A 19856-nucleotide genomic window follows, 5' to 3' on the forward strand; every position below is an offset into this window, starting at 1 on the left:
TAAGATGGTATTAAGCTACCTGCAGCTGGTGGTGGCTTAATACCATCTTAATTAGAGCCATCCTTACACCTCGCAGAACTGACGCTAGAAGAGCAGGCGTACCCTGAAACTGTTCTCTCTAAGGTGACATTTAATGAGCAGCACTCCTCCCTCTGCTGTGATCTCCCCCACTGGTCCGGGACATCTGGTCTCAACAGATCTCAGGTGTCACCTCTCCCTTCCGCGCTGCCCAATTTGGCTGCAAGGAGAATGGTGGCAGGGGAGGCAGCACAGGTTGAAAAAGCTTCTGTCGGGTGAACAAAGGGAAAGAGAAAAAGGTTGTCAGTAAGGCAAGGATTGACAAGGGCCCGCAGGAACGCCCCAGCCAGCATTTTCACTGACAAACGCTCTGCAGTGAGATCTGCCGCCTCCTTGGCCGCGCTGATCCCGCAGGAGGGAGGCAGGGGAGCTCTGCTGCAGATGGCAGTGATGAGCTGCGACACAGGACAGGGTGACGTCAGGCTGCCTTTGACGTGGGAGCACAGGACCAGAGCCCACAGGGCCTTTGCACCGCCTGAACCCAGACCCTGACCCTCTCAGCTGACGGCGAAGGGAGCCCCAGAACCGAGCCAAGGGGGGAGAACTGCAGGCAGGGTCCTCAGCAAGACGCCTTCTCCATGCCCTGCCAGAAATGCTAACGTTCACCCTGCCACGCAGGGGCCCTCGCCTCGTTGGCAGTTACAAGCTCAGTTCAGAACTACAAGGCTGAGAGGACATTATCTCCTGTGCTGCACTTGTTGTAACAAGAGAGAGAACAGGTTTGGACGGTTTTGTCACATCTACTATTAAACTGCGCTGGCCCAAGCAGGCAGACCCCACAGCCCCTCCGCGAGGCAGAAGGTGGCACGATCCCCTTTCTGCAAAGGAGACATCCCGAATAAAAGACCAGCTCCCCAGCAATGTACAGAGAAACCAGACTGCTCTCCTCCCCTGCCAGGGCCCTCAGAAGACCACTCTCGGGTCCAGCACGCCCCGCCTGCACGTGCCCGGTAGCATCTCCCATCTGCAGCGTACAGGGATGAAGGCAGGCTGCTTGGGTGCCTCCAGGGCACTGACCACGCTGGCAGCAGGCTTTGGCCAGACAACTTGCAGCCAGCTCCCTCCATGGCCACTGCTGGGCTGGGATCCCTGGTGGGGGTGACAGTGCCACTCGTGCAAAAGGATATCTGTACTGCAGCTTCTTGATGAGCTCTTCAGGGGTAATGAATGTCCTGTACGTAGTCAGAAAGGCTTCGCAGTACAGCACCAGATCTACAGAGGAAAACAAGAAAGGCTCAGTCAACCCTGCTTTCAGAAAAAGGAAGGTGCTTGCAAGGCTGAATCCAATCTTAGAGGACATGGTTGCATTCTGACACGAAGGGACCTTACGGAAATGCTGTGCTGTTGCTTCTTACCAGATGGACCCTACAGCACAAGAGCACGACTGAAACTGCCCTGTCCCCACCGCCTGCTCCCACTTGCAGCACTCAGGCTGGCTGCTTTGCTCATGCGACCACCAAAGCAGTCAGTGAAAAACACCTTTGTGGGACAGGAACTTTCAATGAGCAGTCAAGGAAAAACGTGGTTTAGACCTTGAGGATACTTTAAAGAGAAGATCTGAGGGCTGGGTGCCTGTTCTCTGTCTTTACTGCCTAGGCAGCGCAGAGCCCTGCAGAAGGACATGGTCACTCTTCCTTCCTGATCAGGAATGCATGTTTTGACATGACGATATGGATCCGCAGACCCTCCAGCCCTGCTACGTTCCAGGAAATCTTACAGTGTAAATGTAAGATTATTTTCAGCCAACGAGAAGAGTAAATTACGCTGCAAAAACTGACACTACCATGACCGTGACCGTGCCATAACAGACACTGACACAGTGCACATAGTCATCTTCTGGTTATTACTGTGCAGGGGTGGGTGCTACAGCCCCCAGAATCGTAAAGGCTCTGGCCATCGTCACGGGCACAAAGGAGAGAATTTAAAAAAAGCGGAAACTGCAAATGGGAAAGAAGATTTTAGGTCAAGACTGTAGTACATTTGCAGTCCCAGGCAAGGCGGACAGCAGTGGTCAAAATGGAAAACTTATTAGCCCCAGCATAAAGCCAGGCAGCGTGTGCAGTGGGATGGCACGCTGCCCCTGCCTGGTGCGCTGCAACTGCTGGCGGAGGGAGAAAAAAGTTTCCGCTGTGCCTGCCCAGGCTCGGCTGTACCTGTACATCTTGTTTCAGCCAGGTCAGGGAGCACCCCACACCACGGGCTTGCAACACCCATTGGTTGCGTGGGGAGGGTGGGAAGGAGCAGGGCACGGTGTGATGGCTGTGCCTCTCTGCCTGCCCTGGTTTGCTTGGCCGCAGCCTGATGGAGATGCTGCTTCCTCCTGCTCTTCTTTCAGACAGCGCTGCTGCCTTTCGGTTAAAGACAATCAGACATAAGCTGCAAAGCTGAGGGCTGGGTGGTCACGCCAGGGGGGAGCCCCGGGCCTCCTCCAGCTGTAATCCTGCACTCCCAGCAAGTGCACGTGGCTGGGAGCACTTAGCTGACCACGGATTTTATTCCTAAAGACCACAAGTCTCTCTTTATCCCTTATTCCATTTAGCTCTTTTAGCAAACTCAAATGAACAAGAAGCATCATGCAACAGGGCGTGGAGTTACATTTATTTTGGGTTCCCATCTGCCCAAAAGGCAACGTGAGGTAATACAGCTGGTCTGCTCTGGCACTTGAAGCTGCCAAGAAATTCATCTTTAAAGGAAAGCCTCTTAACTATACCCCTCCATGCTGTTTGGCTGATTGATTTACAATCCCTGAATTCTTCTCATTGTAAGCTTAATTCATTAACCCTCTCAGTCACCCAAACACTGGGTTAGCATAGCACAAATTCCTGCGTGCTCCATTCAGCTCAGCGGCTTGGCAGAGCCCATGAGGCTAAGCTCTGTGACTATTCTGAGAAACGTGCTGCGCAGAGCTCCCTCCACCCAGCCGCTCTCCCCATCTGCACTGTTGTACATTTAAAATCCTGCTCTAGCTTTCCCTAGACTCCAGAGCTCCTCCATGGCTTTCACCCCACTGCCTGCAGCACCCTCACAGCTCCCTGTGCATGCACGGGAGGTCTAGCACACATCCCTTTACCAGGTAGCTGTCAAAAGGAACAGCAGGGAAGGTTTTCCAATTGTTCCAGAGAACAGCAGAAGTAAAGCAGAGCTTCTCTAACTCCAGTTTCAGCATTTTTGTAAGGGGTATTTCCACCATCTCATTTAGACTTTTTTTTTTTTTTTTTTTTTTTAAATAATAAGCGTATCCAGCTGTGGTGCAATCGATTGCCTCCTCCTCTCCAGTGTGTTCCTAACCTTGGCCCTTTCTGCCTGGATTCGATGCCCAGTGTAAACAGGGAAACATAGCTGTCAGGGGAAGGATTTTCTTGCTAGCTGAATGGTGCTGGTAAGTAACTGCAAACACCTTCTGCTACAGTAAAACCCCTGCCATTTAAAAATGCACATGAAAGATATTTCCCCTTTGACTATCAAAACTCTAAAATACAAGCGCCGAGTGGTTCAGCGGGTGAGCGAATTTTGCCTTGCATCCCAGGAGATAAGGAGATCAATTCTGGTTAAGGCCATCAGCACAAATGTGTTTGGCAGGTTCAAAATCACTCTCTGGAAACATTACAAAGCCTGTCTTTGCCACAGGTCTTGGAAAGCAGCTGCTCCATGTGGGTGGTGACTGGGTTTGGAGATAAAGCGGGGTTTTAATAAATCTAAAGCTAAGGGTTGCTAACCTCCCTCTTCCTCCCCCACATCTCCTTTCGTTTACTGTGGATTCCCTCTCTGAACTGGTCTGGGTGGCTACCAGCTTGCAAGTGGTACAGAGTGGGGCTAGCAAGTGACACAGTTAAGTTGAAAATAAGGGGTGTCAGCAGACTAGGACCTGAACAGCCTGCCCGACGCCCATAGGCACAGCATTAGACCCAAACCAATGTCCCTCCTCTTCTACTTCGATGCATCAGTGACTTCAGCAACTCCTACATCACCACTGCCCTTCAGTTCAAAGGGCGAGGAGCACCTCTGAAAGAGGATCCATGCCACAACAGGCTGGTCACTCCTGCACTCGCAGAAGGCAGTGTCCTACCTCGGCAGGTACAGAGCCACCAACACAGCACCGTCACCGACTCCACTGGTGTGCCTCGCCTCCCAGATCTGGGCAAGGGCTATGAGGAGTTAATACCATCCCTGCTGCTAAATGGAACAAACAGGCACTTATCCAGCTTACCTCCATTTCACCAAAGATAAGCACAATTCCCCCCACCCCTTTGAGCCGAAGGATCATCAACATCAACGTGGTCCTCTCCACCCCGGCCCACGCATGGCGACTGCGCACACGGCAGGGACACAGAAGACAAGCAGCAAAAGGCCACGCCAGGCTGCCCTCCCCAGCTCTCTTTTGGTGCACCCACCGTACCTTTCCTGTCGGTCTCTGTCGCATGCACTAACAAAATGTCTCCGGATCCACCACGAACATCTGGCCCGTCATCTCCCTGCAATGAGAAAGAAACACACTCGGCACGGCCCAAGCTCCCTTTGGCCTGGTTTACCACCTCTGGGTTCAAGCTCAGCAACAACGGGCAGAGTACGCGATGTTCCTGGCGCTGCTCACAGCGCAAGCTGGGACGTGGACCTCAGCGCTGGGCTAATCCTGGAATTTGGATAAAGCATTTGGTGTCCCAGATGAGGATCTGGGTTGACCCTTACTTGAGCTCTCTGACTCCTTAAGGCCAAGCTGTGAATGTCAGTGAAAGCTGAACCTTCTGTCCACAGGAGAATGAACAGAAACGACCCAGAATCCCAAACGCTCCCAGAAGACCATTAACTGAGAGTAACCCTGTGTGAACTGTCTCAAAGTGCGGGATCACGTACCACACTGGCTGTGGGGTGAGAGGTCATGCATTCAACTTGCACGTTCCTGGAACATCAAAACCTGGCAAGTTAATTCCTGAATCTGGAACTATTTGGCTGGAGGTCACCTGAAATGATCCAATAACGGGGAGCAGAAAACAACCCTGCTAACTGCTTGACCCCTGCCTTACCACTCTCTAAAAACATCTTTCGTCTAGCTACCGCAATTCACAACTAAAAATAAGCAAAACTGATCTATCATTCAGCCAGCGGTTCCTACGCTGCAGGAAACGGCTTACAGGGGCAGTTTTATAATGTTTCAAACACATAGATCATAAAGAGGGGAAAAAAAAAAAAAAAAAGAAGGTTTGACAGAGATCTGCTAGTCCCAAATGTTCAGGAATCACCAATTTTTAAGCATTTTTTAAAGGAAATATGCCTGCAGAGGAGACTGGAGTCACATCTGGCTTCCCTTAGCAATGTCTTTGTCATTTCAATATGTAAAACACTGGAAAAAAACATGGATTACAGCTACGGAGCAGCTATGTCTAAAAGATGTGAATTTTTCAGGTGACCCTCCGGCAAGACTCATGAAATACTACTTAAAGAATGAATAATAGCTTCTTACTCTCTCCCGCACATCTTGGCTGACCAAAGAACACTCCTAAAGTGCCAGTAAACGATACATTCTCTCTGTTTTTCAGACTAGCCCCCTGACAGTCTGAAAGCTTCAAAAGCCTGCATATTCCCTCAAGCTGCATGTCAAAGACGGCTTGGTTCAAGAGCACAGTGAGCAAAGCTGTCTGGGAGTGCACCCAAGGCTAGAAAGAAAGCCATTTCTCAAACACAGAAAGTTACTTTGGCTGCTCTTCCACATCAGTAATACAAATGCCCTGATCGGCAAATGCCTTCGGACTGAAAGGCCAAGACCATAAAGCTGCACCTGGATTTATTGTGCTCAGGCTCTCGGGTGCTTCGTTTCAGATTGTTGCAGGCTGAAGAGGTGAGAAGGAGCAGCCTGGGAAAAAGGCACAAGATGTGTTGTTTTTTAGAGAGGCATCTCACATTTTGTTAAACCCTCACTTATTGCTGGTGCTCCCTGCCTGCACCAGCATCTCATACTTTCACAACAGCCTGCACATATAAAGCTGCATACCATTTCTGCTGCAACCTAGTTTTTCCTATCAAATTAAAGCTGATGCCTTGCTTGTGCACACAGAGAATCAGCTTTCAAAACAGCATAAACCAAACAGTATGAAAGCAAACCCTGAATGCACCTACCTCTTGCTTCAGCGTCAACCTAGCCATAATTTCACTGTGGTCGATAAGGGATAGCTCATCTACCTCTTCCTCCAACTGTGATGACTCCAAAGCATCTGGTGACTGCTGCTGCCTGTAAAAAAAATTGGCAAATATCCATCAGTGTCATTGCCCATCCAGGGGAAGAGATGCTGGGTCTACCCAAGCTCTCAGCATACAAACCTTCATTAAATGACAGTAAGTACACAGGCAGTCCGGAGGTAAATCTTTTGCAAACAAACCCAAATGCCTAGCTCTAATTCTGTTGCTTTGTGCATCTCTTGAAAAAGAGACAAGATGAACCTTTAGGACCTGAACACTTGTCTGCCTGCATTTCGGGCAGACAGGATTTTACTATGCATCAGTACACGCTCCCATGTCTCCTTAATCCACCAAATTTTTAGTGCACACAAATCTAAGCCCTTCCTCAAATGTATAGAGACTGAGCATACTCCACACACACACAGCTTAGTCAGCTCGTGACCCTCTGTGCTGCTCCAGGGGACTCTCTTGCTGCAGGAAGACAGAACAGAAGGCTCTGACCACTTTGTTGGTGCACACCCACAGCGCCAGTATTCCTGCCCCCAAAGGCTGGTACTCCTGTGCCTGGACACATGCCCTCTGTCCCGTATTCCTGGGGGGCAGGGCAGAAGTACCCACAGCCTTTATAGCTCCCCCCAGGCACAGGCCAAGCCCCCCTGCCCCAGTCAGTACTTTCAGCAGACTGGGCTTTGCAGAGCACTCCTGCATTGTCTCCTTCGCTGCAGGGATTAAACCCCTCAAACCAACGGCAGGAAAACGGAGGGGGGAAGTTGACTGTCACCGCACAAAACAATGCCCTTCTCTAGTTTTCCTTTAGAGATGCAATTGAAGAGCAATCTCAAGCAGCAGGGAAGCACCCGCTCCACTCCTCCTGAAGCCCATCTGTTACAGCCTGCACCTCATCATTTACATAGACAAATGATAGCTAAGAGCATTAAAAGGGATATAAAGCCTCCTGCTTCGGGGCCTCAGCCAGCCTCTAACCAGCAGGGTTAGGAGGAAATTCCCCTCTGGAAAACTATTTCCCAAAAGCGATACAGACTTTTTTTGCGTGTTTCCCTGAAAGCCGGAGGGAGCAGCCCGTGTCAGTGAGAGGACTGCCAATTAGATGGACTCAGGATGGCTAACATAGGCTGCATTAACCCCTGCAGGCTCCCCGAGTTAAGTCATGACATCTTGCTGGGATCCTCCTTGTTCAGCAGGATCCCACCACTCACCAGCTGTGCAAAAATAGTGGGGCTTAACGATTAGAGAACATCCAGAAGGTTGAAGGCAGAACAGGCAGCCCCAAGGATGGTTTACTATCAGGATGCTGGTGAGACTGTACCCTTCCAGGCTGGGAAGCAGGAATACCAAGGGAGACAGGCTCACCTTTCAGCACCATCTTTGCCTTCCTTCCCCATGGCACTGCTGTTCAAAGTGGAGTCTTTGGAGTGTCCATCTTTGACAGAGGGAGATTCCTGCAAAGAAAAAGGTTTTCCTTATTACGTGGGGTCCTACACCACAGCTAGCCTTGCATTTACAGTCTGCCTGCCTCTAAATGGCCCTTTACTGTAAATTCCTACTGAGTGGTTAAAGATTGATGCAAGTTAACGCCAAATGCCAGGAAACACAGAAGTTAATCAGACAGGAAATTTGGGACCATCTCTGGAGACTAGTGTAATTAGTACTGTTTGCTTTTAACATTGTGAAATGATGCTGAAAGTTGCGACACCAGTCAACTGTTGTCTTGGATTTTAACCCTCTCATGACTCCTTTTCTTTTTTCCCCCCCTAGCCCTTACTGTTGAAATATACTTGCCTTCTGCTTTAATCGAGACAGACACAGCCAGCTCTAACGTCTCCGGTTTCAGCTGCCCTCCTGGTCCCAGCCCCCAAGCCTGTCTCAGCGGGTGGATGCACACTGCCACTCCTACCTCCCTTCTCCCCCATCAGAACAGGTTACACCGTGATGCAACCTTTCCACTTCATAATTCACGGCTGTGGAAATGAGGCTAATGCAAAAAAGCAGAACCATCTGAACCCGTGGCATAGAACAGCAGGTAGAGAGCTCAGAGCAAAGATACGGCATTTTAAGTTAAGCCATTTATTAAGGAGACAAACAGCCATGAATGGCAAATGGGAGTATTAATCTAACAGTGATGGAATTCAGAATTATTTAACATTATGCAGACTGAAACTGGGAAATTCTACCTCCTGAACAGACAGGGCTGAAACAAACTCACTGGTGAGCTTAGGCGTTTTGAGATTCTGCAGAATTTTTCCAGACTGTATCTGTAAAGCCCTTTGCTTCAAAGTGGAGAACCAGCTCACAGCCGCCCCAAAGGATGGGCCTGCCTAGATGTGTCTCCTGAGGAAGTGACAGGAGCGCTATCTCTTGGCGTATTTAACACCAGCATGGGTAAAGGTCTCGGAGACATCCTGTGGGAGATGTGCCTTCCAAGATGAGGGCAGCCAAAAGGATCGCCACAGATCTCTGCCGCTGTTTCCTATGACCCAACAGGAAGACGGTACCTCCCTGCCCTGGAAAACGCCCTGTCTCCTCTAGGAAATAGCTGAGATACGAGGCTTGAGCGAAGGAAGAAGCAGCGTGCGATTACAATGCTAAATCAATCACTGACTTTGTATCCAAACGGTGAAGGAAAAAATAAATAAATTTGGAGCACAAGGTTTTCTGTATTAAAATAGGGAAGCCAAAGCGGTTACAAGAATAGACAAGGCCCAGGATGGTGCTGGTCAGGATGCAGCTTTCTGGAAGGGAACCTCACGCAAGCAGCTCCAAACAGGCAGCGAAGCGCAAACGAAACAGTGTGGCAGGAAGAGCCATCCCTACCCTGCCAGGGCTCAGCGCGACCCCCAAGGCATCGCCTGCTCTCCACCCAGAGCAGAAGGCCACCCAAGCCCAGCAGCCAGCAGCGGGCAAGCGGAGGGACACCAGCACGGGAGCTGGGGCGGCAGGACGGACACAGGAGCTCCACAGTGTGCAGAAGAGGCCAGTGCCAAGCGTGTCAGCCCCGGTGTGAACTCAGCATGCACCAGGCAGCCCCTTCCCGGTGTCCGGCCCTTCTCCAGGTTACTTACTCCTTCAGAGCGAGGGAGTTCCCCGTTGCTCTGGCCAGAGGAATACAGATTGACGTATTCACCCTCACCAGCTTCCTCACTGGCGTTTTCACTCTAAGGGAGACAGGACGAAAGGAAATACGTGATGGTGCCCCCGTGCCAGCACTTAGTGTTAGTGAGAGAACGTGCCCGTGGGCTGGGAGGAGAAGCGCTCTTGGCGGCTGCTGTCACCTAACTGGGAGCCCTTCCTCCAGCTCAGCGGCCACCACTGGCCACCGAGGCTGTACCTTCCCCAGAGCCATTATTTTCTGGTTCCTGAGGCCCTGAGCTGCAGCAGGACAGCAGCAGGCACTGCTCTGCAAGAGCTGCCGTGGACTCCACGTGAGAGTGCAGAGGTGCGATAGGCGCATGCGGATCTCGAGGTTACAGAAGCTGAGCATTCGCAGCCTGACAGCCAAGCGCCTGTCCTACCCGCGCTGTAGTCCTGCCGCTAAATGCAGATCAGCCCTGCAGCCCAGAGGGTACCAAACCTACCTCCCAAACTATGCTACAAGCATGGACTTGAGCCATCACGCCAAGCTAAACCAAACTTGAGGGCTTCTGGGCTGTAACAAGGACCCAACGCAAGGAAGATGCAAAGGCAAGGTCACGTCCAAAGTGTGAACATCTGATCATTTACTCTGCAATCAGTGTCTCTCTTCCAAACTTTGTGAAGAGGCAGCACTAGCATGCACCATGCTGACAGCTCTAATCCCATCAACTCCAGGCTTTGCAGCAAACAAAAGAGGAACTGCCTTGAAAATGAGGTTAAAAAGTAGCTGTAATGGCCAATCCTGCTCAGTGATCTGCAAAACTGATGTGGGACCTCAAACTAGTAGTGCTGTATCAGTGTGAGACAAGCAGTAGCCTAATGTCACCAGGTGATGCTCTGCGCCACTGCACAGCTAGGGCTGCTGCAACTGGGAAGAGCAGGAGCCAGGAGACAGCAACAGGTTTATGCACAGGAGAGACAGAGCTGGCCTGCACCCATTGCTCCTGGGGCTCACCCATCCTACCGTGGCAGCAACTGCAGGATGTGAACCACTGTTAGGAGTCTGTGTTTAGAAATAAGCAACATCACAAAACACTCCTCCACCTTCCTCAGCTTGGTGTGACAATTGCAGGAAGCTGCAGCAACTTCTCCTCTCCCCTTCACCCGCATTTGACATTTGGCTTCCTACATATGTGCTCATGTTTTCTCAAACCTGCTGAGGTTATTAATGTTTTCTAGCCACCATTTTTATATGAAATTACCTCTCTGCAATTCACATACACATTTGGAAACCGGGCTAGATCATATTTAGCATGTATTAATACAAGAGACATTTTCTTTTAAAAACCAAATAAACCCAGCCTTGCGTTAAGGTGCATTATCTCTTTGGATAGTCTCACCGAAGGCGTCTGGAGAGAATCAGTGAAAGAGGTTTCAGAAGGAAGGCAGACAGGAGCATTCCCGTTAAAGCTGCTCTCCTGAGAAGAGGAGTTTGGCACATCCACAGTGCTGGGTGACTGGCTGGCTGTGGCGGGCACCGCTAGGTCAGAGCTCTGAGACGGATGGACGGGTGGAAAAGGTGGGGTGGAGCAGGAGGAGGAGGTAGAAGACAGGAAAGGAGGTATGGAGACTGGGTTATGAGGCACAAAGTCCTGGGAGTAGGACCTAAACACGGATTTGTACTACAGGATGCAGAGACGTACAACACAAAAGCAAGGAAGATGGGGAAAGGAAAGAGACAGACAAAAGAAAAAGTAATTAGATCGGCAGTAGCGCAGCACTGACAGCACAAGGCATTTCAAACCAGGCACCTCTCCACTGAGAGCCAACCTGAACACAGGCAGCACTGTTTTATCATCCACACGCTAGAGCAGGAATCGCCACCTGGGACACACCAGACGTTTTTTTCACGGAGAGGCACATTCTTGCACAAACAGCAGTGCAGCTGCTCATCTCACAGAGGGACAGTGGGCACCAGGGTGTTTACCTGCAGGTATCCAGCCTTCGCTAGGCACGGGGAAAGCCTGGATGTCTAACGACAGTGATCCTGAAAATCACTGCAGTGGATGAGAGGATGCAAAGGCATACTGAAACCGCAACTGTGAGCACGCTGGAAATATCTAGATAGAGAAAAGTACTCCAAGTGCTTATTGCTTTTCTGGGATTTTCCACAGGATCCAAATTTAAGAGGCCGTTTGCTCCAGCCCTGTAATTTAACAGCTACTGTGTCAAGTCTGTTCCAGAACACACAGCTCCAGCTCCCAGAGAGGAGTGGCTGGATACTGCCTTCAAAGTTGCGCTGAAGGATAAAGCAGATTATGCTGCTACTCCTTCCCATTTGAAAAACACAGGGAGCGAAAATGATAACTGCCTCAGGAGCGATGAATTCCTTATCAAACTGATCGTTTAATGCAGTGCCTTGAAGAGTCAGCTGAAGAGATGAAAAGAGATCATCTGCACAAAGCTTTATTTCACCATCTCTCCTAATCATCAGATTACTGTTCAGATAATACTAAACAGGGTGCAGTGGGAATATATTGTGCCAAGAAAAACAAAAGCAACCCTCTGTCTTTTAACATCTGGTGCTAGTAAGATTTGCCATCGGGGTAACTCAAAAACAAAGCTGACACCCGTAAAAAACAAACCAAACCAAACCAAAACACAATGCTGCTAAACCTGCTGGAGAGGAGTTTATTTTAAAACCTGTAGAGCTCAATTACAAGCGAGATCTGTGTCGTAGCCAAGTGGACCGAAGGAAGAATGGCTTCATCCAAAAAAACCCATGCCGCAATGAAGCTGTGGCAATTGCTCGTTGGAGCTATCTGCTGCAGGAGGACGGTGCATCACAGAGCTCTCAAGAAGCACAGACACAGCTTGCTCAAACCAGGATGAAAAGTGACATGGCTGTGATGTCAAAAGGAGAAGCAGAAAGAAAGGTGTGAATCAGAGAATTCAGGCTACATTTTCTCCGAGTTGAGCGGGTGATAAAAAGCAAAGCTTAGGCTGTCACCTGAGCTGCAGCAGCAGCAGCCAGTTCAGCAGCGGTATTTTTGTTTCTACCTAGGAAAGATGTGAGCTTGAAAATCTAAATTGGTAACAGCCTCGAGCCAGAAGCCTGGGCGAAGAAGCTTTTCCACTACAAAGGAAAGGAAACGTAAAGGTCAATGGCTAGACTTTACCTTCCACCACCTTAATCCTTGAGTGGTTGCCCTCTGCTGTGCACGGAGTCCGGCAGTGCTCTGGGTGTATTCTCGGCGCCCAAAACAAATTGCGGGCCATAATACAGAGAAGCAGAGGGAGATGCTTTGGAAAGAGAGCTTAAAAGACTAGTGAAAAATAATTAAAATGCAAATCCCTACCACATGCCTGTGGCTAAAAGGAGACTGGCTCTAGGACAGGCTCCTCTCTTCCTGCCTGTTTCTTTCCAGATGAGCAGCCCCGGCTCCAGGGACACTGTCAGCTTTTGGTGCTGCCTCAGTAACAATGACAAGTCTAATCTCTGTATTTACTTTCTGCCTGGATAAATGCTCTACATTTATTCATTTTCACTTGCATGGCACAAAACACTAAATCCCTCGTAAGACGCCGGGCTTATGACATCATCTTGGCTCAGCAGATTCATTATCCCTGCCCTGTCTCCCCGGTATTCCATGATCTCACCAGCGTTATGCCAACTATTGCCCCAAGTCCCAGGCTAGACCCCCAAAAAAGAACTGGCGCAAAGTGGATGGAGAACATGTACTCCCACCAACCGCTGCCGCAATGGCTCAAGAAGGTGCTCAACAAACTGCTGTCCCAGTAACGAGATCCTCTGCCCCAGTAAAGGACACAATTTGCTCAAACAGAACCTATGTGCCAGCTCCCCTAGAGCTGGGCTTCCTGCACCCCCCTGAGACCGGCAGCATATGCCGTCCTTCACTTTGTAGGTGATGGACATCATCTGCTGAGGAGTCCCACGGGTTTTTGTCTCTGCCCTGCTGAACCCGGAGAAAAGGCCAGGCTCTTGCAAAGCACCAGTGGAGCTCATGCAGGGCACGAGTGAAAGGAAATAACTGTCCTCAATCAAGTCACTCGGGGCCAGGCAGCACCCTGCGAAGCTCTCGTGCTGCGTGATGGTGCTGGCAGGGTTAGTTGAGGCCAACCGCTGGCTGGGAGGCTCGGCAGCCGGGATGCTGCCTGGTCACTGCCTGCAGGCTGAGCTCCCAGCGCGGGGAGGTTAATTATTGCTACCGGGGCAGGAAAACCTGTACAGCTTCTGCCCTGCCTAGTTTCAGAGACACGAATCCCAATTCAAAGGCAATTTAGACCTAACCAGAACATAACGTCGCATAAAATTTAAAAGTTTGAATGCAGATACGTTACTACGGACAATCACTATACATTCATCTCTCCTCGGCCTCATCAATACACCTTTCAAAACAATTCCTTGGCATGAGATGTGTTGAAAATGCTGGTTTAAGACCTGGGTACCCAGGAAAACGCATTAATCTTCATGTGAGCCGCGAACAACCATTTAACGATGCAGACATGCTCTCAGCGTGCTGTTAACAAAGGGAACAGCGCTGAGAACCCTTTGGTACACTGGTATTAATTAGCCAGGCTGCTCTCGACTTCCAATCTCGTTGTAAAGTTGCATCTTGTAGAAAGCAAGCCAGGGAGCCCCCTCCTTCCTCCGGAGCCTGCAGGCAGCTCTGGAATTCCAGCTATGCAGCCGTGCTGGGACAAGAGCCAAGAATGAAGCATACTTTTAAAGGGGAAAAAACCACCCTGCAGTGGAAATGATGTCCATATGGCACCCATTCCGACCCAGCCCAGCCAGCAGCTGCAGCAGGAATTGCGGCGATGGCTTCCACAGCGCTGGGTGTTGTACATCTCTTGGAAGCTCTGTCATCCTTTAAAAGACATACTTCTTTTGGGAGGGGACAGTCCATTCAACAGAACTGTCACAAGCAAACCAGTCATCCTCTCGTCCTCGCCCCAAGAAATCACAGGCAACAGTTTATCCCGGAAACAAATCAGTGCTTGTTTTAATTTGCCTCTTAGAGGTTTCTTGCAGGGTCAGCAATGCCTTGGTTATGGCTGTCCTGACACCATCTCTGGCTCCATGGCTTTGCTTTAAGTACTTCAAAATAATCTCTGGGAAAGCTAGAAAGCAGCGTGCACGGCATTCTTCCAGAAAGGATCTTTCCTCTATCCAAACTCCAGCCAGGCTGCCGGGCTCCCACCACAGGACCAGAAGACAGTCTCCCAGCACGAGTGATCCTGACCTGTTGCGGCAAATGGCCAACACTGGGAGAAGAGAGAGATCCCCCTCCTCTCACCAGCAAAGTGGATTTAAAAAAAAAACACAAACCAAAACACAACTATCTGCCACTTGGGAACTACTTCCACAAAGCGTGCTTTGAGCTTGGAGCAATCTTGTCTCCTGGGAACAGCAGGAAGCTAACACACCTGGACTTGAATGTTTAGCACACACCATTACGCACAGAGGTCTTCCAGAGATGGCATCTTTCAACGTTTTCAATTTGCGGCCTTTGATTTTTTGCAACGGTCAATATTTCAGAACAGCTTTCCATCATTAGCAGCAGCGTTACAGGAGATCCCAAAGGTCAATGACATTACAGCCATTTATTTGGATTACATGGCAGGAGATAAGCACTCTAATAGAAAACTTATTTCAAGAGTGATGCTTCTCTACATTCTCTAGGCATGGCTGACCACAAGTAACAGAGAGACTGGGCGTTTATAGGCAGGGAGTCGCTGGTTGTGAGCTACAGCAGTCTCCATCCTAAATTCAAAGTTGAATTCAATTATATGGCTGATGGAGCATCTGCAGCATCAGCAGACACAGCTTTACCTTTTAAGCACAGCCTTCTCAGTCACCCTGCGGACTTCTGCCAAATTAATCTGCGATCCTGCCAGACACTCCCAGAGCAGGTAGAACATCAGACTTCCAAAACATGAAGCTATCAGAGGAAAGGATCAATCTTTTAGATCTCCCCTGCTAATGCTATTAAGACAGCGACGACGTGGGCAACAGGCCAGAACTGGATGCCCAAATTCCAACAGTACAGAACTATGTTCACAACATAACTGGGTGTTACACAAAGCCGTTACACCCCAAGAATATAATTGCATAGACAATTACTAGAAAAGACTTCCTATCTCATGACACAATGCTGGGCTTCCAGGTACTTTTGCTAATGAGGAAGGAAATGCTCCTACAATGAATGGCTGGAAACACAAGCTGCCAACAGAATGGCTTCAAGCGCTGCCACAGGAAAGGCAGCAACTCCTCATGCTCAAATGTTTCTCAGCAGAGCCTCTGACCTGGCAGCACAGCTGACCTCACTGTTTTTAAGTGATGGTTAGCATTGCAGAGGGATGGATGGGGCTTGCTGTTCCCTTGGGAAAGGGTCTCCCAAGTTCTGCACACCCCCCCCCCCCCCCCTGCAAAATCCGAACTTCTTAAGTGGGAGGGATTCTTTCATATCTTTGCAACAAAATAAATAAGGGGGCTGAAGGGGAAGAAAACATTTGTAACATTCATTAGCTATGCTATCATGGATCTCTCTCTTGAAACCACCAGGAGAATTCAATCTGATCGCATCTACAGTGTCAGCTCTTGTGCAGCTTGTAGACAATGCCACCATATCCAGCAAGCAGACCTTTAAAAGGCAGAGCTTGGAGGCAAAGACAAGACTCCTAAAAAGTCAGTCACACCGAAAACATGGAGTGTGTGGCCTATGGATCCAACAGGGGACTGTCTAGAGAGAGACCCACAGTGCTACAACTGCAAGAAAAACGTATAAGCCACTGGAGGAAGTAGTTTCCAGAAGCAGGACTCAGTGATGCCAGCATGCAACAGCACTAACACCACCGTCCAGCCCTGCCACAGGCAGTGGAAATGAACACAAATGCAGAAGGAACACTAAACTGGAAAGGCAAAACAATACTTAGAAATCATCAGCCGGTTGAATGGATGAAAACCTTTTTCCCCCTCTTCCCTCTGTCCCAAATTAAGGAGCCAAAGCCTGCTCAGGACAGAAATGAACTAACGGACTATAATTTCTCAGCCCTGGTTTGATCGAGGCTCCCACCATATGAATGGAAACAGCTCAGTCCCTGCTGAGGGCCAGAGCTGCGGCATGTGCTGCAGGCTGGAAGTGAGCGGCACGAACAGGGGCAAGGCGGGGAAAACATGCAAAGCACATGTCTGCATTTTGCACATCTTCAAACACTTATCTGACCCTCCTTTTCCTGAACATACGTTAGCACACACACACACAAGAAAGAAAAACAGTTGCTGTGAATTTGCTCAAGAACGGTGGGAACAAGTGAGAACAGAAGCGCTGAAGTGGAGCTTTCGTAAGGAAATCACTTGCGCCTTCTGCTGGAATCTGACAGCCAATTTGGTTTCTGGAAAATTACTGGAAATGTTTCTTAATTAAAAAATAAACATAAGACAAACCAGCATTTTGAGAAAGGCAAGTTATTTCTCCAGAGCCAATTCCCACTAATGGCATGTTCATGCCTCAGAGAAACAACTGTGGTGTTTGTTTCCACCAGGAAAAGCTTCCTAGCTGTAACCAAACGCAAGACCTTCTGCGGTTTTTGGTGGAAAATAAGTGGATGGATAGGAGCAGAGCTTGTCACCGGACTGATTTCCTCTATCCCTGCACAGTTCCCCAGCTGCCAGGAAGGAATGAGTTTTCAAGATCTGATTCCTGCGCACCCACTTCCAGTCAAACAGCACAAGGAGTTAACAAACCGAAGGACAGTATCTCTGTCTTCACAAGAAGAAGGGAGGGAGGTGATCACCTAGAGAAAACCTATTGCCAGCAATCACCACCGAGTATGTTTTCTTATTGCATACCTCCTTTCCCACTGTTTAGCAACAGAATGTATTTCCAAAAGAGATGGGAATCCCTAGAATGATTCTTGACAGTACAATCCAGTTGTCCCCCGAATGTGGAATTTAACGGCTTGTACATGGGATGGGGAATTTAATGCCGCAGTCCTTAAAATATCAGCCCACACTACAAACACGACCCTTGCTGGCACAGAGGCCAGACACGACTCAGACTTGGTTAAAAAACAGGCTCGACTTGCCAGACCTATGAGGTTTGATCCAGTTGCTCAAGATCTGCCTCTATCCAGTAAAAGCTATTACCTCTGACACAATTTCCTGCAAAGAAGGGAAAGGCGCGATTAGTGGGTTGACAGAGCAGCGGTGGCTTCTGGACTGCAGCAGCATCTGCACTGCTGATGGGCAAGAACAAAAGTCAGTGTTCTAGAAAAGAAATTCATACATTAAAGAGTAAAGATGCTCTGAACAACTTCCCCTCTTTTCTGCTTCAAAACACTGTCTGAAAACAGGTTTTTAAGCCCTGTAAATCAGTAGTAAGGCACGAGCCCCTCACCTGGAGCACAGAGCTAATGGGCTAACGTGCAAAACACGGTGTAGGTTTGGCTTTCCTGCTGCCTGCATGCAAACAGATGGGTACAGGGCCACCTCTTCCCTCTGGGATTGACTCCTGCTGACCACTCCAGGCCAGTCTCCAGGGAAGGAAAAAAGCACAGGGCACTTGCTGAAAACTGGCTACGCCTGGCAAACCTGCAGTGCCTTGCGCACACTGGGTCAATGGACAGCCACTTCGTTTATCAGCTCTGACTTCCTGGTATTGATCTAAGGAGGTTTTTGCTTCCTGCAGAGAATGGATAACTATTTATGTAGGAGACATATAATTTTAAGAGATTTGATAATCACCGCTGATATTTGGGCGCACAAGAAGCCAACTGCTCAGCTGGCTGGCACATAAAAGGTGTGCTCTCCCCAGCATTAACTCCCTTGCTGGGGCGATGGTGGACAGCTAATGTTTGGTTCCCCCCCCCCCCCAACAGGTTTATTGTTCACCACAGAGCTCACTTGAGTAGCCTTTCTCTGGTGGGAGAGGAAAAATGAAGACATGAGAGTAAGAGGAGCAGAGCAATGTGCTTCAAGCGTTACCGGTGCAGCTCGTGGCATTCCTCATGTGAAACTGCACCGTCTCTCCAGTCGACGCTTGGGAGCAGATTACAAGAGGGGCTCTAGTCCTTCTTAGTGCTGACATGCAGGGTGTCACCCTGGGAATGATCCAAACCTTGACAGCTGTTTCACATCTCTGTCTTATTAGGGATAGGGAAAATGGGATAAACCATGGTTATGGTATTACATGGGTCAGCTGTGATGCATGTAAGGACATTGGTATTTTGCAGCTCGGAGACAAAGGGACACTGTCATAGTGAAAATCTCATTTTTGCTGGTGAAAAAATAGACCAGCTAGAGTCATGAGCAACTATAAGATTACCATAATTTAAAGGCATTAATGGAAAAATCACCATTTTTAATTCAGCTTATTTCCTTTGTGCATTTGACAGCGCACTCTATGACTGTTCTCATTGTTCCTCATGCTCCAGCCATTTATTTTCCACTCACCAAATCCTTGCAAAAATGAGTAAGGATTTTTTAATAAAGTTTTAACATTTCATAAAATGATATATCCACAATAATGAGGTCTAAAGCAAGATGAGAACAGATCAGAACAATTAAGTAGGTAGCAACCATTTAATCCAAGCCAGGCGCTTTTTTAAATGGAAATGCCCACATATTTTTAGACCATTACAGTATCATATTTATAGCCTCTCAGTTAAAACAAGAATAGTCAAGTGCTTTTACTTAGTCTTACAGTTCTGTGCTCTGCTTGTAGGGATCACTGTCAAACAAGAGAGCTTTTGCATTACTTCAAATTTTAAAATGATTTATCACAAGTTTATGCAAGCACTAACCTTTCTGCACCTCAGCCTTTTCATCTGTGCAGCAAAACTACAATAATGCTCGCTCTCACACAAGTGGAAGCCAAAAGCTTTTATTCACTGCTGGCACAGTAGCACTACTTGTAAAGTACTTGAACACCTTCTTCTTCTTTGGACCAACAATTACTGCTAATTTTTAGAGAATGACTAAGTGCTGAAATGGGAAGATAGCAGTGGCACAGTGGGGGGATACCATTTTCAAACATTTAATATTTTCAATTTTATATATAATATATATATAAATGAAATTTTATATATATTGATATATAGTAACATTTAATATTAAATTTACTAATTGAACACTTCTGAATTTTCTCAAGTCTTTTCTGATAATTTCTTCTCCAGGAGAAGTCTAATTTACTAAACATCCAGGTCACTGTTAAAAAAAGTCTATTCTCAGTTGTCATCACATGGCAATCAGAGCATAACCACATAGTTTTACATGCAAACGAGCCCCATACTGATGAGCTGGCGGAATCCCATGGTTAGATTTAATTTAATTATATTAAGACTTTGTTATTACTACCATTTAATTTAACCAGCTGATCACAGATTTAAGCAGTGCTCTAACATTATTCTTATTTTGATCTAAATCATTCTCAGCTCCTCCCGCCGTTCTCTCTTCAGACTGCTCACGAGTGCTGTAGGAGAGAAAACCCTGC

General features: G+C 48.4%; 1 protein-coding gene across 6 annotated transcripts in view; it reads right to left on the bottom strand.

The window, feature by feature from the left end:
* The window catches only part of RAPGEF1 (Rap guanine nucleotide exchange factor 1), a 92010-nt gene that overhangs the window by 7781 nt on the left and 64373 nt on the right, over window positions 1-19856 (bottom strand). For 3 of the 6 annotated variants that reach the window (XM_080402962.1, XM_080402963.1, XM_080402964.1), the window contains 6 exons: window positions 10740-11021; window positions 9330-9422; window positions 7621-7709; window positions 6190-6301; window positions 4475-4550; window positions 1202-1290 (listed from right to left, as the gene is read on the bottom strand). In XM_080402962.1, the coding sequence (XP_080259088.1) occupies window positions 1202-1290; window positions 4475-4550; window positions 6190-6301; window positions 7621-7709; window positions 9330-9422; window positions 10740-11021 (741 nt within the window). The remainder of the gene's footprint in view (window positions 1-1201; window positions 1291-4474; window positions 4551-6189; window positions 6302-7620; window positions 7710-9329; window positions 9423-10739; window positions 11022-19856) is intronic. The other 3 variants (XM_080402965.1, XM_080402966.1, XM_080402967.1) reach the window with 3 other exon arrangements.

Source organism: Falco punctatus (genome assembly GCF_963210335.1).
Source record: "Falco punctatus genome assembly, chromosome: 9".
Classification (NCBI taxonomy): Eukaryota; Metazoa; Chordata; class Aves; order Falconiformes; family Falconidae; genus Falco; species Falco punctatus.